Source organism: Mustelus asterias, chromosome 13 (genome assembly GCF_964213995.1).
Source record: "Mustelus asterias chromosome 13, sMusAst1.hap1.1, whole genome shotgun sequence".
In the NCBI taxonomy this organism is placed as follows: domain Eukaryota; kingdom Metazoa; phylum Chordata; class Chondrichthyes; order Carcharhiniformes; family Triakidae; genus Mustelus; species Mustelus asterias.
This window is the reverse complement of record NC_135813.1, coordinates 20,500,523-20,526,568: the sequence shown is the minus strand read 5'-3', so window position 1 is coordinate 20,526,568 and position 26,046 is coordinate 20,500,523. Positions and strand designations below refer to the sequence as shown.

The 26,046-nt window shown below is 41.0% G+C and overlaps 1 protein-coding gene across 2 annotated transcripts in view; it reads right to left on the bottom strand.

Annotated features, from left to right (window-relative positions):
- scai (suppressor of cancer cell invasion) overlaps positions 1 to 26,046 on the bottom strand; it is a 161,645-nt gene that overhangs the window by 63,137 nt on the left and 72,462 nt on the right. Inside the window, exons 3-7 of one of the 2 annotated variants that reach the window (XM_078226495.1) lie at positions 17,014 to 17,109; positions 16,106 to 16,192; positions 14,141 to 14,239; positions 13,693 to 13,789; positions 10,452 to 10,550 (exon numbers count right to left, since the gene is read on the bottom strand). In XM_078226495.1, coding sequence (XP_078082621.1) covers positions 10,452 to 10,550; positions 13,693 to 13,789; positions 14,141 to 14,239; positions 16,106 to 16,192; positions 17,014 to 17,109 — 478 coding nt within the window. The remainder of the gene's footprint in view (positions 1 to 10,451; positions 10,551 to 13,692; positions 13,790 to 14,140; positions 14,240 to 16,105; positions 16,193 to 17,013; positions 17,110 to 26,046) is intronic. The other variant, XM_078226496.1, reaches the window with a different exon arrangement.

Sequence of the window (26,046 nt, the reverse complement as noted above, 5' to 3'; positions counted from 1 at the left end):
ATGAAAGTTATACCCATGGCAAAAGATCATCTGTATTATCAATCGCCACCACATTTGGAGTTTACACAACACGTGATAATGTAACACAAAAAAGAAAGCATGGCAAAGAAATGGGGGGAAGAATCTGAAGATAGATTTGATTTTAGCAAATGGTGCCCACAACCCCTTCCAGGGCTCAGTTGGAAAATACACTGTCCAATATGGAACAAAATCATACAGATGAGGAAAAACATTTCTGACTTCCCAGCTGTGCTGGTTTGGTCAATAATACTGAGAGCACGATAATTGGCATTAGAAATTCTAGGCTAGAGAGATAGAAAGTGATGGGGCAAGGGAGGAAAACAAAAATTAGGGTTTCCACCCCCAATCTAGGTATGTGAAAATAAGATAAGTTTCTAAATATTTCTCCAATACTCAGGCTAACCTTGCTGTTAGAAATGACAATCCAAGGCAAAATCCAAGGTCACTAGAACAACTGTGGATTAATTACGGAAAGCCAGCATGGTTTGTTAAAGGCAAATCATATTTAACTTATATAACTGAGTTTTTTGATGAGGTAACAGAGAGGGCTAATGGGGACAATGGGTTGATCTGATGTACATGGACTTCCAAAAGGTGTTTGATAAAGTGTCATAATAGGCTTTCCAGAAAAGTTGAAGCCCATGAAATAGAAAGGGAAATGGTAGCATGATATGAAACTTCCTAATATTGATGGAAAACAGAGTTCAGTTGTGAAAGGTCTTTTGCAGACTGGAATATTGTGTCCAAATTTGGGCACCACACTTGAGGGAGGCATTAGAGACAGCGCAGAAAAGATTTGAGGACGGTTCCAGATACAAGGGACAGTTATGTGGATAGATTGGAGAAGCTGGGATTGTTTTCCTTAGAGAAGGTTAACAGGCAATTTGATAGAGGTGTTCAAAATCATAAAGGATCTAGACAAGGTGAATAGAGAGAAACTGTTTCCTTTGGGGAACAGCTGAAAGCAGAGGATATAGATTTAAAGTGACTGGCAAAAGAACTTGTTTTATATCGTGAGTGGTTATGATCTGGAAGGCATGCATAATGGCAGATTCAATTGCGGCTTTCAAATGGGAATTACAGAAGTACATGAAGGAAAATAAATGAAGGGTTACAGGGAAGCTGCGAGGATTGGGATTAGTTGGATTGCTCTTGGAGGGATCTAACATGGACTAGATGGACCAAATGATCTCCTTGTGTGCTGTAACCAATCTATGATTCTATAAAATTGGGCTTAGCTGGGATACATTTAGTTTGATTAAACAACTTGTCAATGCTCATTTGCAAATCTGGTGAGGAACCAGGTGATAATATGCTTGTAGAACTATACTCCAGCAGCATTTGACATCATCAGAAGACAAAGGAAGAAAAATGTTTCTCGTTTTTCTCAATCATTTTCCCCTCAATTATATATGACCAAAGACCTTTGATTTAAATGGATCAAAATTGATACAAGAGAACAGATACACAGAGGTAGGTGGAAAATTCAGCAGTAGAGCTCAATAGGTACGCATACTGATGAGAAACCAACATTTAGCTTTAGTATAAACTAAACTTTAGAGTTTTAAAAAACACTTTGTTCAAAACTTCTGCTAATTGGTCTGTAGTTGTTGCTTGCAAACTACTTCAGGTTAAAGTTTGTGCAAGGGGAATCATTTTTTTTCCAAAGAAAGGATGGAGGTTGACAATTTACTGGTTTCTGTCTTAATTTGCACAGACTATGGCGAATGTTGCATGAACACTAACTGCTGGAAATGCTCAGGTGGTCAGGCAGTACCTGTGGATAAAGAAAAAGTGTTGGATGGAAATCTGTACTACAGTAGACGGGAAGGATTAATGAACAGCAGATCCCTTCTCAGCACCTGCTGTCTGAAAAAGAATGCAGGCAGTGATTACTATCTGAAAAAACAGAAGTCGATATTCAGCTAGAATGTTATAAAGCACCTGATAAAAAGATGAGGGGGTTGCTCCTTGAACTTAATTGCAATAGGGGAGGAAGCCGCAGACAGAGTTCAAAGTGGGATTGGGACAGAGAATTAAAATGGTAAACTACTTGAAGCTCAGTATCACACTTACAGACTTAATGGAGGTGTTCAGCAAGTGATCACTCGATCTGCATTTGGTCTCCCGATGAAATATCTGTAACGTTTTTCCAGTTCTGCGCTAAGTCTCAAATGTTAAGTCTGTTTTTCTCTCTCTCTCTCTCTACATATGCTGCCTGGCCTATTATGTATTTCCATCCCTATATGTTTATACATCCTGGATTAATTAATTGCATTAATTAACTTGATCCAAAGGATGAAGGCAAGTTTGACTGACGCCTAAACTATGTTATAATTTGGCTGCTGCTGAAGGCAATCATACTCAAGTTGTCAATAATACTGACACCTTCAATACTCTTTACACTTCAAAACAACGACTTGGAAGGCAGCTTGTTACTGAGCACTGATGCTCGAACAGCAGGGTGAAATTTCAGGCTATAATCCTGGCCCCATGCAAGTTTCCAATGCCAGATCTACTGCCCAAGGAGACACCAAGGAGAAATCAGAGGCACAGACAATCCATCACACACACATATATATATTATAAATATTAATCAGCAGCAGCAGCAGAGGCCTTCAGTCATTCAAAAAAAGTTACTTGGACAATATTCAAAATTGGAATCTTAATTTAGCATCTTTACTAACTTAATAAACCTATGAACATTATTATGAAGATTTACTTTACTGTCACCAATTCCCCAGTTCTTCTAATCGACACCCAAGATTTCACTTTGCAACAGTTTTGGGCATTATGAAAAAAGAATACTCTTCATTTGAACTTTTCCTGAAAAAGATGTCATTTTAATTTACTGATTAATCCTACTTACTGGAAAATCAGAGCGCTTTGTGCAAAAATGAATTTGAATTATTAGATGATTGCAAGTTCCAACCTGAGTGGCCAACATCGCTAAGATCAAGCAAGCCAAGAGTAAGTTTCCATTCAGGCTACACACCACACTGCCTTCACCATCACTGCGTCAAAATCCTACAATTTCCACCCTGGTGTAGGTGTACACTACATGGACTGCAGCAGTTCAAGAAAGTGGCTCACCACCACTTTCTCAAGGGTAATGAGGGATAGACAGCAATTGTTGACCTAGCCAGTGATGTCCACATTTTGTGAAAGATTAGAAAACCACAACTTTGTTGGATTTAGCAATAATAGCACCAATTTAATCATTCCACCACTTCAATCATAATATGATTGAATTCCACATTCCGTTTGAGGAAGAGAAGAGTAGGTCTAAGACTAATATTTTAAACTTAAATAAAGGCAAATGTGAAAGCATGAAAGTAAAGGTAGCTAAAGTGAACAGGCAAATTAGATTAAGGAATAGATCCATAGAGGTATAATGGTAGAGATTTAAGAGGATATTTCAGAACAGACAGTATAGATACATGTCAATGAGAAAGAAAAATTCTAAGGGGCAGATCCACCATTTGTGGTTGGCTCAAAATATTACAGTATCAAACTTAAAGAAAAAGCATAGAATTGCGCAAGGATGGGTGGCAGGTCAGAAGATTGGACAGAATATAGAAACTGCAAAGAATGACAAAAATATTAATAAGGAGGGAACAATTAAGAGGACGTGAGTACGTGGATTGGGGGCAGATGTTTGAGGGCAAATCAACATCTGGCATTTGGGAGGCTTTCACGTGTAAGTTGATAGGGATTCAGGACCGGCACATTCCTGTAAGGATGAAAGGTAGGTATGGCAAGTTTTGGGAACCTTGGATAACGAGAGATATTGTGAGCCTAGTCAAAGAGAAAAAGGAAGCATTTGTCAAGGCTTGGAGGCTGGGAACACACAAAGCAACTGTGGAATACAAGGAAAATAGAAAGAAACTTAAGCAAGGAGTAAGCAGGGCTAAAAGGGGTCACGAAAAATCATTGGCTAGCAGGATTAAGGAAAATCCCAAGGCTTTTTATACATGTATAAAGAGCAAGAGGGTAGCCAGGGAGAGGGTTGGTCCACTCAGGGACAGGGGAGGGAATCAATGCATGGAGCCAGAGGAAATGGGCACGGTATTAAATGAGTACTTTGCGTCAGTATTCACCAAAGAGAAGGACTTTGTGGATGGTGAATCTGGGAAAGTGTGTGTAGATAGTTTGAGTCATGTTGAGATCAAAGAGGAGGTGTAGGGGTCCTTGAGAAACATTAAAGCAGACAAGTCCCCAGGGCCTGATGGGATATACCCCAGAATACTGAGAGAGGCAAGGGAGGAGATTGCTAGGGCCTTGAGAGAAATCTTTATATCCTCACTGGCTACAGGGGAGGTATAGTAAGAAGTCTCACAACACCAGGTTAAAGTCCAACCTGGATTTTAACCTGGTGTTGTGAGACTTCTTACTGTGCTTACCCCAGTCCAACGCCGGCATCTCCACATACAGGGGAGGTCCCAGAGAATTTGAGAATAGCCAATGTTGTTCCTTTGTTTAAGAAGGGTAGCAAGAATAATCCAGGTAATTACAGGCCGGTGAGCCTTACATCAGTGGTAGGGAAATTATTGGGGAGGATTCTTCAAGACAGGATTTACTCCCACTTGGAAATAAGTGAACGTATTAGCGAGAGGCAACATGATTTTGTGAAGGGGGGGTCGTGTCTCACTAACTTCATCAAGTTTTTCGAGGAAGTGACGAAGATGATTGATGAGGGTAGGGCAGTGGATGTTGTCTGCATGGACTTCAGTAAGGCCTTTGACAAGGTCCCTCATGGCAGACTGGTGTAGAAGGTGAAGTTGCATGGGATCAGAGGTGAGCTGGCAAGGTGGATACAGAACTGGCTCGGTCATAGAAGACAGAGGGTAGCATTGGAAGGGTGCGTTTCTGAATGGAGGGCTGTAACAAGTGGCGTTCCTCAGGGATCGATCAGTGCTGGGATCTTTGCTGTTTGTAATATATATATAAATATATATACTTTTTGATCAGTGAATTTGCGGATGACACAAAGTTTGGTGGATTTGCGGATAGCCATGAGGACCATCAGAGGATACAGCAGGATATAGATCGGTTGGCGGCTTGGGCGAAGAGATGGCAGATGGAGTTTAATCCGAACAAATGTGAGGTAATGCATTTTGGAAGGTCTAATACAGATAGGAAATATACAGTAAATGGCAGAACCCTTAAGAGTATTGATAGGCAGAGGGATCTGGGTGTACAGGTACACAGGTCACTGAAAGTAGCAACATGCTTGCCTTCATCGACTGGGGCATTGAGTTTAAAAATTGGCAAGTCATGTTGCAGCTTTATAGAACCTTAGTTAGGCCGCACTTGTAATATTGTGTTCAATTCTGGTCGCCACACTACCAGAAAGATGTGGAGGCTTTGGAGAGGGTACAGAAAAGATTTACCAGGATGTTGCCTGGTATGGAAGGCATTAGCTATGAGGAGAGGTTGGGGAAACTTGGTTTATTCACACTGGAATGACAGAGGTTGAGGGGCGACCTGATAGAAGTCTACAAGATGAGGGGCATGGACAGGGTGGATAGTCAGAAGCTTTTTCCCAGGGTGGAAGAGCCAATTACTAGGGGGCATAGGTTTAAGGTGCGAGGGGCAAGGTTTAAAGGAGATGTATGAGGCAAATTTTTTACACAGACGGTGGTGGGTGCCTGGTACTCGCTACCAGGGGAGGTAGTGGAAGCAGATACGATAGTGAGTTTTAAAGGGTGTCTGGACAAATACATGAATAGGATGGGAATAGAGGGATTTAGTCCCCAGAAGGATAGGGGGTTTTAGTTCAGTCGGGCAGCATGGTCGGTGCAGGCTTGGAGGGCCGAAGGGCCGGTTCCTGTGCTGTAACTTTCTTTGTGAGAAAGCTAGCTAGAAATGTAAAGACGGGTAGCATAGTTCCCATAGTTATTTAAAAAGAAAAAAGTTAACAAAGTAAATGTTTGTCCTTTAGAAAGTGAGTCTGGGGAATTAATTATGGAGAATAAAGAGCTGGCAGGTGAATTGAACAGGTATTTTGCATTGGTCTTCACTATAGAGGATACAAATAGCAGCCAGAAATTGTTGTAAATCAGGAAATGGAAAGGATGGAGGAACTCAATGATAATCACCAGGGAAGTGGTACTGAGCCAATTGTTGGAGCTGCCTGCTGACAAGTCCCCAGGTTCTGATGGACAACATCTCAAGAGTCTTAAAAAAAAGTGGCTTGTGCGATAGTTAATGCATTGGTTTTAATTTTCCAAAATTTCTAGATTCAAGGAAGCAGATTGGAAAATAGGGAATGTAACTCCTTTATTCAAAAAGGGAGGCAGGAAGCAAGAAATTTAACATCTGTCATTCGTGAAAATGAAAGACATTATAGCAGGGCATTTTGAAAAAATTACAGTAATTGGCAAAGTTAACATAGGTTTGAGAGAGGGAAATCATGTTTAACCAATTTAATGGAGTTCTTTGAAGAAGTAACACGGCTGTGGATAAAGGGAAACTGGTGGGTATATTTAGAGTTCCAGGAGGTATTTGTTAAGGTGCCATTTCAAAGGTGATTGCAGAAAATAAAAGCCCACGGTGTGGGGGGATAACAGATTGGCATGGATTGAAGATTGGCTAGCTAACCGGAAACAGAGGCTAGGTATAAGTGGGTCATTTTCTGGTTGGCAAGATGTAATGAGTAGTGTGCCATAGGGATCAATGCTGTGGCCTCAACTTTTTACACTATATATAAATGACTTGGTTGAAGGGACAAAAGGTATGATTGCTGTGGTGATTGTCCCTTTAAGGGTCGATCTGCAGAGGGTCACGTGAACCAATCAGGAGCTGAGGCTGTAACTAAACATTACAGTTGTTATTTACTTAACTGGTGCACCAGAATTATTACATTGGTGATGTGGGATAGAATCATAGAGGTTTACAGCATGGAAACAGGCCCTTCAGCCCAACTTGTCCATGCCATCCTTTTTTTTTTGAAAGAACAAAAAAAGCAGTCCCAAGATCCTGAGTATAAGATTACATTAAGGCTCAGTTCGAGTTGAGAAACAGGAAATTGTTTACAGATATGCCCCTGTTCGGACTGTGGAGGATTGAACACAACATATTGAACTTTTGGGCTACTATTTTCAGGTCAATGGAATAGGGAGGGAGAAAAGAGAAAGGCAATCCTTCTGAGCCCGTGTGGGGACCCAGGCTTACAATTTAATACGCAGCCTCATGTCCCCAAGCATGCCTGACCCAAGGTCATTGACTGAGATAGTTGAATTGTTGAAAACACACTTCTACCCAAAGCCAACATTAATATTGCAGCGATTTAATTTTAACTCAACCAGGAAAGCCCCTGGGGAAACTATTGCAACTTATATTACCAAGTTGAGACAGATCCCAGAGCACTACGGCTTCAGAGCTACTCTCAGCGATATGTTGTGGGACCATTTAGGCTGCAGGGTAAATCATAAGGCCATCCAAAGTTAGCTATTAGCAGAGGCAGATATAAATTTTAAAAAGGTGCTGAATATGGCACTGGTGGTGGAGAGTGCTGAGAAGGGTGCACAGGAGATTCAAAGCACACAAAATGGCGCAGTGCATCAGTTAGGGCGGGAAGCTGCAGTCAACAGTGGCACTAAAAATGAAGATGTAATTTTAAAACAAGAAGCAAATGCAGCCATGAATAGAGAAAGAAGATTTAAAAGAGCCAACCAATTGCCTAGGATTGAAGTAGTGGGTTATCAGTCCTAAGGTAATCAGTCCCTGAAACCTGCAGGTATAAAGAAGCTGAATGTTTTTCCCGCCACAGGAAAGGTCACTTAAGGCACCACCAATGTAAAAGTAAGTCTAGTCTATCCAGAAAGCCTCTGTATCATAGTTACATGTAAATAAACATTGCAGTTATTTATCTAACTAATGAACCAGAATTATTCACAGTTGCAAAATTTGCTGAGACACAAAGGTGGGCAGGAAAGTAAGCTGTGAAGATGTCATATGGAGGCTACAAAAAGATAAAGCTAGGTTAAGTGAATGGGCAAAGATCTGGCAAATGGAATATAATGTGGGAAAATGTGAAATTGTCCATTTTGGAACTTTTAAAAAATATTTCTTATCCAAATGGAACTTCGAGGTGAAAAGGGATTTGGGTATTCCAGTGCTTAAATCACAAAAAGCTAGTATGCAGGTTTAGCAAGTAATTAGGAAAGCTAATAGAATGTTATTGCAAGGGGAATTGAACACGAAAGTAGGGAGGTCATACAGGGCATTGGTGAGACCACATTTGGAGCACTATGTACAGTATTGGTCTTCTTCTTTATGGATGAATATAAATACATTGGAAGCAGTTCAGAGAAGATTTACTGGAGTAATACCTGAAATGGGTGGATTGTCTTACGAGGAAAGGTGGACCTTCTGGTGTTTAGAAGAGCAAGAAGTAACTTGACTGGAATATACAAGATCCTGAAGGGTCTTAACAGGGTGGATGTGGAAAGGATGTTACCTCTTGTGAAAGAATCTCGAACTAGGGGTCACTGTTTTAAAATAAGGGCTGGAATTCTACCCCCAAAAAATGAAGATTTAAATATTTTAATCAGCTCAGCGTGGAGCTGACGCCGCCGGAAATCTGGGCCCGGAGACGTGCAGAGGCTGTGGCACCCAGTGGGAAGTCCAGTAGACGGCCTCGGCTTGTGTCTCCCAGGCTGGAAGAATCGCCCCCAAGAAGTCACCCATTTAAAAACAAAACTTTCTCTGAATGTCATGAGTCTTTAGAACTCTCTTCCTCAAAAGACAGTGGAAGCAGAGGCTTGAATATTTTAAGACAAAGGTAGTTAGATTCTTAGCAAGCAAGGGCATGAAAGGTTATTAGGGGTCGGCAGTAATTTGGAGTTGAGGTTATTATTGAATGGTGGAGCAGGCTCAAGGGGTTGAGTGGCCTACTCCTGCTCCTAATTCATATGTTCATGCGTACTTACAAAAGTAATAAATTTTCTGCTATTCTATTTTTACTAGTTCTGAATTTTAAATTATGCAGCATTCCTAAGCTACCTACTGTACAGAACCATGAACCCACAACCCTGAGATTAAGAGTCTCATGCTCTACGGACCACCCCACATTGGGCGCCATTGGTTTAGGGGGTTGTTTTAGCTCAGTTGGCTGGGCTGGTTAGTGCTGCAGAGCGACGCCAACAATGCGGGTTCAATTCTCGTACCAGCTGAGGTTATTCATGAAGGCCCGTCTTTTCAACTTTGCCCCTTGCGAAAGGTGTGGTGATCCTCAGGTTAAATCACCACCAATCAGCTCTCCCCCTCAAAGGGGAGGGCAGCCTATGGTCATCTGGAGCTATGGTGATTTTACCTTTAATTTTACCTTTACTGGACAAATACACAATGCACATTTGATAAGAGCAAAATAAATTTTAAATGCCACCATCAAGCTTGTAGAGAACAGTACAGTAATAAAGTCATATATAAATAGACAATAGATTGATAGAACAGATTCCAGAAACACTATACTGAACAATGCAAGGATCAAAAGGGGAATACTGGACAATCAAGGTTGTTCTTCTCCCATTTCCAAAATATTTTACTATAAAATATTCAAGATTACTGTAAAATGATTACTTATTGATTCTAATTATATTATTCACTTTTTAACAAGGTCAATAAGACAAACTAGGTGGAATATGAAAATAGCTCCTTGCTCCACTGAAACCTTTCGCATTTGTACTTTCGGCATGCAATAGTAAATGGATCTATTACTAACTGACATCATACACTTCAGGGAGTGGATAAGACAGTTCTCATCCAAACTATTTTAGTACATGACTAATTTCTAGTCAGATACCTTCACATTGCTTAAAAACTTAATGGCTTTGAAATGAACCTATACAAAAACTATTTGCCGTATATAATGCAAACCAACTCTGGAAATTGGTACATTTTAACTTAATGAGGCAACTTTTTTGCGTACACTGTTTTACATGCACCATTTGGTCTCTATCTACCATCACTTAACCAACATATTTCCTTCATATAACAAATCAGGAGCAATTAACAATATTACTTGATAGCCACCAAGTGAATTTTGAATATTGGAGCAGTTCAGTCTATTTTTTTCCTCCTTGCCTTTCAAGTTGGCAAATCTTCCAACTCCCTGACTAAATACAGATGAAACTATCTAATTTCAACCGGTGAGTTTTATTGATACTTGGAAAGATTCTAAACTCTTCCATTAGGATTGTACCACACATTAAGAACTAATTTAAGCTATTAGCATACGGCATCAGCTGTATTGAATTCATTATCAATGCATAACCATCAGTATGAACAGAGAAAAGTTAATTTGAAAATTTAGTTAACAAACTAGCAATAAGTAATTTAAAATACATAGATATTAAACAGTGATTGAATAACTTATTTTCATATTCTGATATTTCCAAATAACTCTAGATTACTATTAAACAGACCTCAACAAATGCTGCCACCTCTTGTAGTACAAGATTCCATTCTAACTGATCTTCAGTGTTGAACCGATGTGTATAATCTTCAATTTCATCTGACAGTTCCTATTAAAATTAGAAATGACTTTTAGCATTGATATCCAACCACAACTAGTTCACCATTTTAAAAATTACATATGCAAAAATTCACAGCAGGTGCAGAAATTTAAAGTGCAAGTGACGCAGTGTTGAAACTGGTGCTATACAGTAGTTAAACTAAAACTGAAAGGCTATGGAGACAATGGAGCCAAGTAGATTGTTTGTGTTCCACTGAGATGTATAGATCCAGTAGTCCTAAATGTAATCCCTACAATGTACTGAGTTTTGCTGGGGCAGAATTGGAGGTCACTATACCAGAGTTAATTAAGTGGGGGAAGAACCTGGGAGGGGGAAAAAAAAAAATCAGTGAAACCTGTTTATTGGAAACTGCAAACCCGCAGGAAAAATTCAGTTCTGGTTGAAAGTTCTTCATATTTACGCACATTGATTCTCCAGGCTCAATGAAAAGTTGTCACTTGGGCAAGATACCAGAGGATTGCAATTGTTGATGGACTTGTACCCCACAGGTCAGTGGATTCAAGACAGAAGGGAAGAAAATAGGGAAGAGGGAGAAAATAGTTGCAATACAACATGAAATTTATTTGCAGCATACATTACCATCAATTTCATGTAACTTGTTCTTAAAAGTTGTAGGCAATAATAGTGTCATTCACAACTCTTCAGATACTGAAACAGTCCTTGCTGGATCTGGACAACATTCAGGCTTGGCCTAATAAGTGGCAAATAATATTCATACCACACACAAGTGTCAGGCAATGACCATCTCTGACAAGATAATCTAACCCACTGACATTCAACAGCATTACCGTTGCAGAATCCCCTACCATCAACATCTCAGAGAGGGTTTAACATTGACCAAACTTAATTGTATCATGTAAATATTGTAGCTACAACAGCAGATCAGGGGCAGATCAGGGGTTAAGAATTCTGTGGCAAGTAAATCATCTCCTGACTCCCCAATGCCTATCCACCATTTACAAGGCACAAATCTGGAGTGTGATTAAATACTCTCTGCTTGCCTGGAGGAGTGCAGCTCCAACAACATTCAAAAAGCTTGACATTATCCAGGACAAAAAAAAACAGTCCACTTGATTGGTATCCCATCCACCAGTTTAAACATTCACTCCCTCCACTACCACCAATACATAGTGGCAACAGTGTGTGTTATATACAAGATGCAGTGCAGTAATTCACCACGCCTCCCCCAATAGCACCTTTCAAACCCACAACCTCCAGCACCAGAAGAACAAGGGCAACAGTTGCATGGGAACACTACCAAGTTCCCCTCAGAGTCACACCCAATCTTGACTTGAAACTACATCACCATTCCTCCATAGACGCTGGACAAATATCTAAAACTCCCTTTCTAACAGCACTGTGCGTGTATTGACACCAGAAGGACAACAGTGGTCCATGAAGGCAGTAACTCACCACTATCTTCTCAAGGGCAATCATGAATGGACAACAAATACTATTCTTGCCAGCAAGACTCGCATCATAAGAAATAATTTTTACAGTGGCCAGGATTCTCCAACCTCGTCCGCAGTTGGAATTTTCCGGCCCCGCTGCTGAGATTGGAGATTTGGTTGAGCATCAAATTCTCCGTTCTTGCTGACAGCGGTGACAGGGCGTACAACATTGAAGAGTTTCAGCCAATATCTTCAAGGACAAACTAGAAAAAAATCAAAGTAGTGGCAACTCTCTGCGCATGTGGTTACTTTTATACATGTGTCCAGACAATAACCACGTATCCATGCATGGTTAAATTTCTTCTATGCAGATTCCATTAGGTAACTAAGAAGGTTAGTGTCAAGGCCCATGTCCAAATGATTAAGTAGGCATTTTAAAATTTAATATTTTTAAAATAAATTTTAATAGCAGAAAGTTGGTTTCTGTTAAATTAGACTTTCTGAAAATTAATTTGGTGTGTTGAGAATTAGTTAAGCAACAAGATAGACTATTGGGAATTAGGAAATACTCTAATAAAATTCTTGTATTAGTTCCTAGAATAGCTACCATTATTCTTCAAGAAACGACAGAATGACAATGAGGAAAAAATTATTATTTTCATTATTTTGAAATTCATTGTAACTTCATTCCTTACCGGGATCTCCTACCAATCTATTCATATCCCCTGTTTTGTTACAAGGTCAGCTGGAATAACACATGTAACTGTAAATGCATCACTGGGTCAAACTCTCCCTAGCAAACAGCATCAGACAGTAACAGGCAACTACACTGTACTCAGCCAAACATGAGCAAAATTGCATTTATAGTAGTTTAATAAACATTCCGTTCTGCAAGATTTTTTTCCTATTTGACAAACTGATGATTGTAGATTAGCATTTCCACCATGAACAATATTAAATTCACAAATACAAAGACTTTCAATATTACATCTGCTCTAAAATTCAACAACTGCTACGATGAAGAAAATATCCCAAAGTGTTTATAGAAAGAATGAGAAAGTAAAGAAACAGTACTGTTAATTAAATTACAGATCCAAATACGAATCGATTGGGAAAGAGAGTTTGGAGAGCTGATAGAAAGCCTAGTTAAATCAAGGTACTGCTTTTTGAGGCTTCTTCTAAAAAAGTACATACATCCAAAGCTGGAGGACTGTTGGAGAGAGCAGCGCAAGATCACAAAGGGGACTTGAAGATTGGGGGATGGATTATAACCTCAGCTGTGTTGGGGAAGAAGGAAATAGTGTACATCAGCAAGAACAAAGTGATGGTCAGGAGGATGAGTGTAGGACAAGTTGGATGATAGAAGGCATCAGGTGATAAATTGGGAAAAAAAGTCTGTGCAGCAAAAGCATGGCTAAGGTTTTCAGGTGTAGAGTTGAGGTGGGATGGAAGCACATAATGTTGCAGAAATGGAAACAGCAGTCTTGACTATGGATAATATGGGTTTGAAGTTCAGCTATGGATCAAACAGGATGTCAGGGTCCTGCACATTCTGTTTCAATCTCCTCAAGGTGGAGTGGGGGTTGGAGAGATGAAGTCAATGGCAAAGCAGTCCTTAATGGAAGGAACTGAAAACAAATGTTTCAAAATCATTGAAAACATAAAATCAAAAACATAGGTATCTCTAAAAATGTAAAAATACCAAGAACATGAAACACAGTTCACAAAATGACTCGTACCTTAACTAGATCTCCAACAAGGTCCATTTTGTTAAGCAGCAGACAAACCACTATGTATCGGGCATAATAACGTAGCTTTTTGACCACAAGCTCAGGCCTACAAAAAGTGAGCAAACCAAACAGGTTTAAAGCAACGAAACATTGAGTGCTGCATCTAACCAAGAAATAAGTTTAAAAAGTTCACCGTTACAAATTAAAACTTGACCATTTAAATTTTCTGCACATAATTTAGGCACATGTCCTAATTTTGCTGCTTTAATTCAAGAGCATTTTTTAAAAACATCAAAATTGTTGTGCATAAAGGCAAATAAGAACAAATCTTGTCGGAGTATTTCAGCAGACAAGACTTGTATGTAACCATGTCTGTAACATGTAATGCCTGCAGCAGTTTATATTTGTAGTTATAAACACACAAAAGATAGTTATGAAATCAGATAGATTGGCATACCTATCCTCCTTAGTGACCTGGGAGTAGTAGGCCCTTTGTCTTATTGCAGAGTAGAAAGAAAATGCTTCATTCAGATAACTGGTCTCAGAAGTACGTAAGCTAAAGAATGGGGTGGTAGAGAAACAAAAAAAAAGAATAAGACAGCATTATACTGGAATGGGTGGGGGGAGAGGATAGGCTAACTAAAATGGTGCAAAAGGGGAATAAAAGCTTTTAAAAGGCTGATATTTTATCAGTGGCACACATTCCTGATGGTGGAACAAAGTAGATTGCACTTCTGCTGTTTTGCTTTTTGCCGGTTCTCATGAAATTCGAATTAAAATGTGCCAGCGGAAGGTTGGATGACACATGTGATCACATGAGAAGGTAAGCTCTTCATAGGTGAAACTTGTCATCAGTCCACATTGCAGCAGGTAATGCAGGCTGTAACCGATCCACCTACACAAACAGAAGGGTCTGCATCACAGCTACAACTTTCCAGCTCAGTTGATCCATTTCTTGCTGCTTCCCCGAATTAAGCATAGCACCTCCCCCCCGCCCCGCCTTCAAACCTCTCCACCCCCACCCCTGCAAAATCATTCCTCCCTTACCATTTGTCTTGTCCTGGCCCCCTATCGTTCATGTCCAAGCCCATCTCCTTAAAGATGTCAGAGTCTAAACAGAGACACGCCCCGTGGTTCAGCGATGCTTCCTTGCAAGATCGCCTTCAGACCATCAGGGAAAGACAGGTGATGTTCTTTCTTGCAGATGGCATCAGGAGACTCTCCTGCACCATAGCCCACAAAAATGCTAGCGAACTTTAATTTTTTAAGGAAAGCAAATCAGTTGTGTTCAAGCTTCATCAGGCTATTTATTCACACACCAAATACATTAGTTCTTCAGAAAATGTTTTGTTTCCTCCTTCCATTCTCTTTCGCCTACTGTCTTTTCTCCAGGTCTCTTTTTTTCCCGCTATTTTCTCCTTTATTTCTTCTTGCTTTCACCTTATTTTCTTTATTTGTTCTTGCCACTCCCTACATGCTTACTTTTTCCTGCACTTCACATAGGTCATCAGATTACAGGAGAATAATGTTGCAAAACCTTGTTATTAAACTTCTCTTCACTTGAACTGGTGTTGCTCCTAATCGTTGGAAGCAATTGCTGCTCTCACAAAGCCGTTATAAAGTCAGGAATACTCACTTCACTGATATGAAATGTCAGTAATTCTTATTTATATCTTACTGTAAGCAGAAATTTCTTCATACATTACTTCCATTGCCTCTTTTGCACAAGAAAGTTTGATCCCCAAGCAAAACAGCCAAAGCACAGGGTAGGAGCCAAGGCTGAACAGGGCCATTAAAACTAGCCGTAAGAAGTTTAAGTGCCCGTCAATTTTCATCTGCAAATGCAAGACTGTCTGAAATGTTGATTGACTACATAGAACTCATTGAGTTGGCATAAATCCAACAACAAAGAAGATATGGTGCTGTGTCAGGATTAAATGCATTAAATAGGCAGAGTTGGTAAAATTGGGAAAGACGGTGTGCCGTAGTAATGTCACTGGACTAGTAATCCAGAGAATCTAGTTATTGCTCTGGGGACATAGGATCAAATGTAATTACAAGAGCTGGTAGAATTTGAATTCAACTAATTAAAAAGAAACATGTGGAATTGAAAACCAGTTTCCGTTATGGTGACCAGGAAACTATCGTCAGTTTTAAAAATCAACTAGTTCACATATCCTTTGAGAAGAAAATCTGCTGTTCTTATTTGGTCTTACTCCATTCCTACAGCAGTGTGATTGACTCTTAACTGCCCTCTTAAATGTCCTATCAAGCCATCCAATTCACGGACAATTAGGGAAGGCCAACAAATGCTGGCCTTGTCAGCGATGCCCACATTCCAGAAAATAACAACAGAAGTAAATGCTTTTTCAAAGTTGTCATGTAATTAATTTGCTTTCAATCATTCAAAAATCAAACTTACTAATAATGGTAGTAGAGTTGTCCTATTTTTGAAGCAATTTCTCCAATCTGCCACCTCTTCAGGCCATACCTATTATCCAGAATTTGCCTAGGGTGAAAATTGTACAAATAACAAAAACAATACATACAGCATGTACAAACATGCATGAGACATATTGCATTTATGAAATAAACTTTCAAAATAACTGTACAGATAAATTCTAACTTGGTACTTGTATATTCAGTGAACACTAGTTTGATAGTGCCAATTAAGTGCAACATCCAATAATTTTTAAAGCCACTAAAAATTGAATGCGATGCAACGCAGAGCAAAATACTACCAATTTTTAATATATGCAAAATTAATCACATGGCAATACCTCTGACACACAGATTGTCACATCACAAAACTCTCATGCTTTATCCACCTAACAGAATGAGACCCTTACCCACTTCCTCCAGCAACTTGAGAACACAATTAATAGAAAAAATAGCTTTATCTGACCAATTCAAAACATAGTGCTTCACCTCCAGTTTAATCAAAGTAAGCAAGATTATCAGGGTTGTTAGAAGTATATTTTCCTCTTTCCATGCTGATATCATCAAACAGTTTAAAACCAAGTTGGACTCAACATTATATTACATGGAGTATAGACAGATTAAATGTAAATTTTACACATACTGTTACTCTAACTGAGAAACTATTCATATTGTGAACAATGATACCTACAATCTCAAATGCATAATGGTAATAATTTCATCTAGCTAAGTATACTGTACCAGAGCCATTTCCTGTAACTAAACGTAAAACAAAAGGATGGCAGGTGATAGGATCATCAAACATTTATCTATTTTTCATATACTGAAATAATTTGCTGAAAACAAAATATTATTTCATCGAGAAGTCTAGCAAGCAAAATTTCTTCCAACCTGTGCTGCTGTTGGAACTTCCAGAGCTTAGTGTAAACATCAAAAGTACGTCCAAAATATGACTGCCATTGTTTCTGTCCATACTGAGGTAAATCCCTGTAAGCAGAAAATAATCTATATTTATTTTAGAGCCATGAGCTAAATTTGAAAAAGCAAGCTGGTGAACCAGATGAAGAGGCAGAGGACATGGGATAGGGAGTAGGTGAATATAGACAGCTAATAAAATAGAATGACAAGACATGGGCTGCATATTCATATTGTTAAACTTAGAATTCAATAAATATTGCTGACTCAATAATTTATTTGGAATTATTACTCATAATTCAACCAATAGCTAATTCAATGGGAGGAATTTTCCCTAAAAGTTTCCAAGTGTTATTAACGGTGAGAAAAATGGGGTGAACTGCGCCAGTCTCTCGGGCCACGCCGCATTGCAATCTTTCAACACAATGCAATAAAAGAGCCTCCATGCGAATCGCACCATCATCAAGCCTCCAGGTGCGTGATTCACCCTAAGTGGCTACAGCTGTGCACGGTTAAGCAGGGGGGCCTGCATTTTAACACTCCCACTGCAAACAGTCAATTGCACCAGGAAGACGGCACCAGGTAGAGCAGCTGGCGTTTCACCGAGACAGAGCTGGACCATCTTTTTCCCCCCGAGACGGGTCGACGACCCGGGATTGGGCCAGCAATGCGGCCTGGGAGGCGGTGGCAGCAGTAGTCAGTGCCTGTGCACTGACGCAGAGGACCAGTGCCCAGTGGCGTAAGAAAACAAACAACCTTGTTCGTGCAGCAAGGGTGAATGTCCTTCCCATCCAGGCATCCTTCCCATGCGTTGCACCAGGAATGAACTCGTCAATCCACTTCCTGACACCTCGCAGCCTTCTAACACCTGACCCCCTCGAACCTCCCTCCAACCGTCACAATTCCTGCTCCAGAAGCATGTTCCTATCATACAGCACCTGACTGCCCCCACCCCCGACATCCTGCACCCTACCAGTCATCAAGCTTTCAATCCCCCCTTGTGTCTATGCAGAAGATGGCCCATAACAGGAGGGAGCAGGAGAAGGCCAACAGTGGACTTCCTGAGCTGCGCCTCGTAACTCCCTTCAAGGAGCATGCGATGAAGCTGTCAGGGGAAGCAGTGGAGAGAGCTGTGACTACAGCCAGGTCGGCGTGCGCCACAGAAGTGAGGAATCACAAAACCTTCATTCATATGACTGTTCTCAGCTAAGTTGCAATCTGCCCAGATACTGGATCCTCCCTTTCACTAAACCATGTGCTTTCTTTTGCAGGAGACTACCCCGATGAGGGCAGGTCATCAGGAGTCAAAGTCCCCGCTGCAACTCCTGTTGACATCTGGATGGAAAACTCCAAGGAAAGCACTGATCAGCCGACACAAGCATCATCCGCACCATCCATCAATACAGATACAGTCACTATGGTGGGACATGTTAGCAGTGAGGCTTCTGACCAGAGGACCCCAGACTGATGAGTCCCCCGACCCCTCCCATACTGCACCCGAAAGGTTGATGCTCAGCAGTATTCACCTCCTCACTCTCCTTCACTACTGCTGCACCTGAGCCACACTTTTCAAGAACAGTACTAATTGGCACCAGCATGACATCACGACGGAGAGGTGGCAAGCATGCGGGAGGGGGAAACATGCGTGCCGAACTCGCTAATGATATTGAAATCCAGTCAATCTCAAAATAGTAAGAAATGGTTGGCGCCACTCGGAATAGGCTGGAAGATCGGATTTTTATCTTTGCACATTACTTTTCCCAGTTTGCTGCTTTGATCACCAGGGGTAACGAGGTGGTAAAAATCACACCCCATATATTTGGAATTATTACTCAAAAAGTCCATATATTCTTTCAGCCTCGTCACAGATCAATTGCAACAACTTGAATTTATAACATCTTTAATGTGGTTAAACATCTCAAGCTGCTTCACAACAGTGTTGTCAAACAAAATTCAACCCGGAGCCACAGAAAGAGATTAGGGCAGAAGCAGGATCAAGTACTGAGATGGTAACTAGGCAGTCCTGGTAACACCAGGTGCATAGTTGGAAGTTCATCTCAGGGTCAATAACTGCACGTTCTTCCACAAGTCAGTGTCATCTTCAATACTTGTACAGTTAATAAAGAAAGGATGGAAGGATTCAAGGAAACTGAAAAGGTCTGCCCTGGAAAGAAATGACAAAAGGTAATGAGATAAAGAAAATGGACTTACGGGGGATTTCAAATATTTCTTCTGTTAATCTGTAGTTATTCACTATATCTGTAGTGGCATAATGGCACAGTGGTTAGCACTGCTGCCTCATAGCACCAGGGACCCGGATTCGATTCCGGCCTTGGCTCTCTGTCTGTGTGGGGTTTGCATGTTCTTCCCGTGTCTGCATGCATTTCCTCCGGGTGCTTCGGTTTCCTCCCACAGTCCAAAGATATGTAGGTTTGGTGGATTGGCCATGCTAAATTTCCTCTTAGGTGTTCAAAGATGTGTAGGTTAAGTGGATTACCATGATAAATACACGGAGCTGCTAGGATATGGGGGGGGGGGGATGTTATTTCAGAGAGTCGATGCAGACTGGAAGGGCTGGATGGCCTCTTTCTGCACTGTAGGGATTCTATGATTCATCTTCAGCTGCACTCATGCATTATTCTCCTGGCCTGTTTGATCTTCACTTTCTTGTTTTGAAGAGGAATGACTATTTCCAGATTGCTGGAGGATATTTCTCAGATTCTTAACGTGTTTGTTTGTTTTATCTAGCCCCATTACAACAAAAATCTATTCACAAGTCCATGGGTAACACAATTTCTATAAATAGGAATACAACAGGGGAGACTAGTCCACCTAGCCCATCAGAGTCGAATTTAAAAAAACAAAAACGACCCTCATTAGATGGAAATTTCACGGAACGTTATGCTGATAATGGGCTGTGAGAGAAATTGTTCAATACAAGCAGGCAGGTTAACTTGTCTCTGAGTTTCAGGGATATCTTAAATACCCTTCCCCTCTCAAAGCACATCTCCATGGCAATTAACATTGCATTGCTATGGGCCTTGTATCCAGGTAAACATGCTGATTAGTTATCCTTGAGACTCCAACTCTCTTACTTCGGAAATAAATGGACAGTAGCACAACTATTTATAACCTGACATTCGCAACACATTTATAGAATCATAGATAGAATCATAGATGTTTACAGCATGGAAACAGGCCCTTCGGCCCAACTTGTCCATGACATCTTTTTTTTAAACCCCTAAGCTAGTCCCAATTGCCCACATTTGGCCCATATCCCTCTATACCCATCTTACCCATGTAACTGTCTAAATGCTTTTTAAAAGACAAAATTGTACCCACTTCTACTACTACCACTGGCAGCTTGTTCCAGACACTCACCACCCTGTGTGTGAAAAAGTTGCCCCTCTAGACCCTTTTGAATCTCTCCCCTCTCACCTTAAACCTATGCCCTCTAGTTTTAGACTCCCCTACCTTTGGGAAAAGATATTGACTACCTAGCTGATCTATGCCCCTCATTTTATAGACCTCCATAAGTTCACCCCTCAGCCTCCTACACTCCAGAGAAAAAAGTCCCAGTCTATCCAGCCTCTCCTTATAACTCAAACCATCAAGTCCCAGTAGCATCCTAGTAAATCTCTTCTGCACTCTTTCTAGTCTAATAATATCCTTTCTGTAATAGGGTGACCAGAACTGTACACAGTATTCAAAGTGTGGCCTTACCAATGTCTTGTACAACTTCAATAAGACGTCCCAAGTCCTCTATTCAATGTTCTTTCCCAAAGGTAGGGGAGACCAATGAAACCAAGCATGCTGAATGCCTTCTTCACCACTCTGTCCACCTGTGACTCCAGTTCCAAGGAGCTATGAACCTGCATCCCTAGATCTCTTTGTTCTGTAACTCTCCCCAACATCCTACCAGGTGAGGGCAGCAGAGCGGTGGAGCTGATTGGCTGTTGCAGGTAAGATTTGCATAGACGCAGTCACTACTACCAGAAGGTGGATGTCCAGAAGGCACCTTCCATCTTCGTGTGAAGGTAAGTGTCCAGGTGAGAGCGGCAGAGCAGATTGGCTGTTGCAGGTAAGATTTGCATAGGTGCAGTCACTGCTACCAGGTGGTGGTCTGTGGAGGAGCTGTTGTAAAGGGACAGCTAAACCCCAAAAACACATTTCTTGGACTTGGAGACTCTCAGTCTATTTACTGTTAGCTCGTGATGCTGCCATTGTAGCCAAGTGTAAACACCTTATACTTTCTTCCCAATAAAATAATTTGGGCCCCCTTTAATCTCGAATGATCAAGCCATCCAGGCTTGCTGTCAGGCAGACTTCAGAATAAGTAGTATGACCCCTTATTTTAACCTTAAAACAGTCTCAAAATAGAATTTTATAAATCTTATAACCATAACTCACCCTTCAAATTTGCCCATCAATATCTTTGACACTCGCTGCTCGCCGATAAAATACATCCAATAGTGTAACAGCACCTCTATCATATAACACTAACCAAAGATTCCGTCCTTGGCTCCTCCATAACATCCTCTAGCTCCAGTCTTTAATCAATCAATTCCCCAACCCTCAATCTTTTTTTCCTTTTCCATCTTTCCTGAACACCCTGGCTGGGATTTTGCCTGGGGCAGTGCTGGGGTGAAGTGAGGGGGGTTTCCAGGGTTCCACCTTTGCACTGGTGCAGCCTTCAAAAATGGTGCCCCAATCATTGAGTTACTAAGCTGCTGGTGGGTCAGGTGAATCAAAGGAATCAGAGGCTGTCCTGCCAGCAATACATCATGGGTCCTGTCCCTGATGCCAATGCCCATCCCCCCAGTCCAGCACTATACAGCGGAGGAAGCGCCATTGCGTCGGCAGCTTCAATGCTGCTTTTTGAGCCCGCTATTGGCCTTAGCCGATTCCTGGGACAGTCTCACCCCCTGTATCCAGGAATATTTAGTATCCAGTCCTGCCCTTTTTTGAACCAGGTCTACATTATCATCACAACATCAGATTCAATCTGGTTATGTGTCTGCAGCTTACCAATTTTATTTACCATGCTTTATGTGTTTACATTGCTACGATTTCAGTAGAGACCAGTAACTTTTTTAAGTAGACAAAATTTGAAAAACCAGTTTTTAACTAAGCGAAAAGCCACAAAATGCCACCTTTCAAAAAATAATTTTCACTATACAAGAGACAAAGAAAACACTAAGTACTTCCTATCCTACTTTAAATTTCAGAATTAACATCAATTAAAAATGAATTAACAGGTAAATTGTGGTTGAATATAAACTAGACATTACATCTTAAATGGCAGTTACAATTAAGACTGACCTTACAAGTTGGCTTAGCAATCCACTCAGATTTTAGTGATCACAGAGTCACAAAGTCCTTCAACTCTGACTTCTACACAAGGGATTTCAGTGTTTCTCCTACTAGGAGTTCGTCTGATCCTAGTCAACAGCAACATACAACCAACCTATGTTCCATGGGCACAGACTGCATCACAAATGGTACGTATCTGCACAGCCTGCTCAACTCAGTCAGCATAGCATAGATCCAGCACTGTTACCTTCATGTAACAGAAACAGCTGCAGCATTTTATTCTGTTTGCTTATTCTCAGCTTCTGCACCTACCTGAGTCATCTTTAGCTCATCTTTCTACTCCAATGCCACTGTTGCTTGGACTGATCTGGATCCTTTTAAATCTTCCAGCAAGGATTAGTTTCAATTCCCAACCTCAGCTTTCTCCTGATTTCCTTAGAGGTATCTTTTGCTTCCCTTTTAGTTTCATTTTCAGTTCTGCTTTTATTTTGAGGTAGGGGCCATCACAAAAAACCGCAAATTAAGTTTAAAAATATATACATTCCCTCATAACGTACAATCACTGTAAAACAAAGTTAGACCTTATAGCCTTCCCCCATAGTCTGCCCCTTCATAATACCTTACTACTTCTTACCCTCATGCTATCTGCCTTTCCCAATCCTTTGTGCATAACATTTCTTCTTTCTCCTGCTGTAACGTGGTTCCTATTAATATAAACCATGAGTTAAGTATGTAGACTTTTGGTTTCAGTTCAAGGTGAATTGGGGTTGTTTAATTTCAGTTTGGTTTAGTGTGCCCATGTCTGTTTACAAATCACACTTAAACTTTTGATCCATGAGAGATTTTTAGAAAGAAGAAAGCCCCGAGATTGCTATGGAGAAAATTGCTGAGGATGGAGCAATGCTCCAAAAGAAAAACTCATGAGTGTTTTACTTTTAAGGAAAAACTAAGTGCAAGAGAAGCTGACCTGGAGGCTACAAACATCCAGTCTGTTGTGTTTAACCAGAGAACTCAATTCTACATGTTTCGAGAGGAAAAGAGGGAGTTCTGAGAGTTGAGTAACTCTGTAAAGAGAGCAGAGGTCCAGCTATGTAATAGGTGTCAAGGGAGTGTCTATGTAGTCTGGTGGGTCATGGCATGTGACGGTCAGCGACACCTGTACTTGAACCAGGAAGTCTTATTGGTAGACCTGAGCTGTGAAGCCAGACCCAGAGAAAAAAGAACTGCCTTCAAACGTAAAAGCCACAGTGAAAGGATAAAGCTTGGCTAAGTATGTTGGATTCAGTTTAAGGTAGAAGCTCATATTGTTTAAGAATATTTTTTCTTAATTGCTCAATGTACCTATTAGCTATTATTGCTTGTTTGTTTTGTTCAAGTTTTAGCATCACTAATCTATCCTTGTGCATTTTCTTATATTTTCTACACCGCCTCAAATGACTGCACATCCCTCCCAAAGTATGGTGCCCCAAATTGGATAAAACAGCTCATTTGAAGCCAAATCAGCATCTTATAAAGGTTTACCTTAAATTCCTTGCTTCTGTATTTCTATTCCTGTGGATCCCCTCTGCCTTATTAACTGTTTTCTCAACCTACCATGTCACCTTCACAATTTGTGCACATGTATTGATTTAATTTATTGTCACATGCATTAATATACAGTGAAAAGTAGTGTTTCTTGCGTGCTATACAGACAAAGCATACCGTACATAGAGAAGGAAACGAGAGGGTGCAAAATGTAGTGCTGCAGACATAGCTTGGGTGTAGAGAAAGATCAACATAATACAAAGTAGGTCCATTCAAAAGTCTGATGGCAGCAGGGAAGAAGCTTTTCTTGAGTCGGTTAGTCCGTGACCTCAGACTTTTGTATCTATTTCCCGACAGGAGAAGGTGGAAGAGAGTATGTCCGGGATCCTTGATTATGCTGGCTGCTTTTCCAAAGCAGCGGGAAGTGTAGACAGACTAAATGGATGGCAGGCTGGTTTGTGTGATGGACAGGGCTTCGTTCACAATGCTTTGTACTTTCTTGCGGTTTTGGACAGAGCAGGAGCCATACCAAGCTGTGATACAACCAGAAAGAATGCTTTCTGTGGTGCATCTGTAAACGTTGGTGAGAGTTGTAGTGGACATGCCAAATTTCCTTAGCCTCCTGAGAAAATGGAGGAAAATGGTGGACTTTCTTAACTATAGCATCGGAGTGGAGGGAACAGGACAGGTTGTTAGCGATCTGGACACCTAGAAACTTAAAGCTCTCAACCATTTCCACTACCCCCATTGATGTAGACAGGGGCATGTCCTTCTCAACGCTTCCTGAAGTCGATGATTATCTTCTTCGTTTTGCTGACATTGAGGGAGAGATTATTATCGTTGCACCTGTTCACCAGATTTGCTATCTCTTTCCTGTACTCCGTCTCATCATTGTTTGAGATCCGACCCACTACGATGGTGTCATCAGCAAACTTGAAAATCGAGTTGGAGGGAAATTTGGCCACACAGTCATAGGTGTTTGAGGAGTATAGTAAGGGGCTGAGGACAGAGTCTTGTGGGGCACCGGTTTTGAGGATGATCGTAGAGGAAGTATTGTTGCCTATCCTTACTGATTGTCTGTGGATTAGGAAATCTAGGACCCAGCTGCAGAGGGAGGAGCCGAGCCCCAGGCCATGGAGTTTGGAGATGAGTTTTGTAGGAATAATGGGTGTTGAAGGCTGAGCTGTAGTCAATAAATAGGAGTCTGAGATAGAATCCCCATGGTACAGAAGGAGGCCATTTGACCCATCGAGTCTGTACCAACCACAATCCCACCCAGGCTCTCTTCCCATAATCCCATGTATTTACCCTGCTAATTCCCCTGACACGAGGGTCAATTTAGCATGGCCAATCAACCTAACCCACACATCTTTGGACTGTGGGAAGAAACCCATGCAGACACGGGGAGAATGTGCAAACTCCACACAGACAGTGACCCAAGGCCGGAATTGAACTTGGGTCCCTGGCGCTGTGAGGCAGCAGTGCTAACCACTGTGCCACCCCTTATGGGTGTCTTTCTTATCCAGGTGTTCCAGGGTGGAGTATAGGCCCAGGGAGATGGCATCAGCTGTGGATCTTTTGTGGTGATAGGTGAACTGTAGTGGATCCAAGCAATCTGGGAGGCCAGAATGGATTTGTGCCATGACTTCATAATGATGGATGTCAGATCCACCAGATGATAGTATTAAAGCACACTGCCTGACATGTACTCCCAGGTCCCACTTATCCCATGCCCCTGTAGAATTATATTCTTTATTATTTATTGCCTTTCTACACCCTTCCTGTCAAAATGCAAAATTTCACACTTTTCTGCCTTAAATTTCATCTGGAACATATCTGCCCATTCCACCCACCGATGTTCTTTAGATGTCTCCTAAGAGGTCACAATACTTTCAAAGTTTTGTGTTAACTGCAAATTTTGAAATTGTGCCCTGCACATCCGAATCCAAGTTATTAACATAGATAGAGAAAAGCAGTGGTTCTAAACTGCCCCTTGTGGAGTCCCACAAGAAACATTTCTCCAGTCCAAAAAACAAGTATTCACCACTACTGTTTCCTGTCACTTACACAACTTCATATCCATGTAGATCCTGTCCCTTTCATTCCATGAGCTCCTCCTTTGCAGACAAGCCTGTTACTTTGCACTTTCCCAAACATTAACCACATCAATTG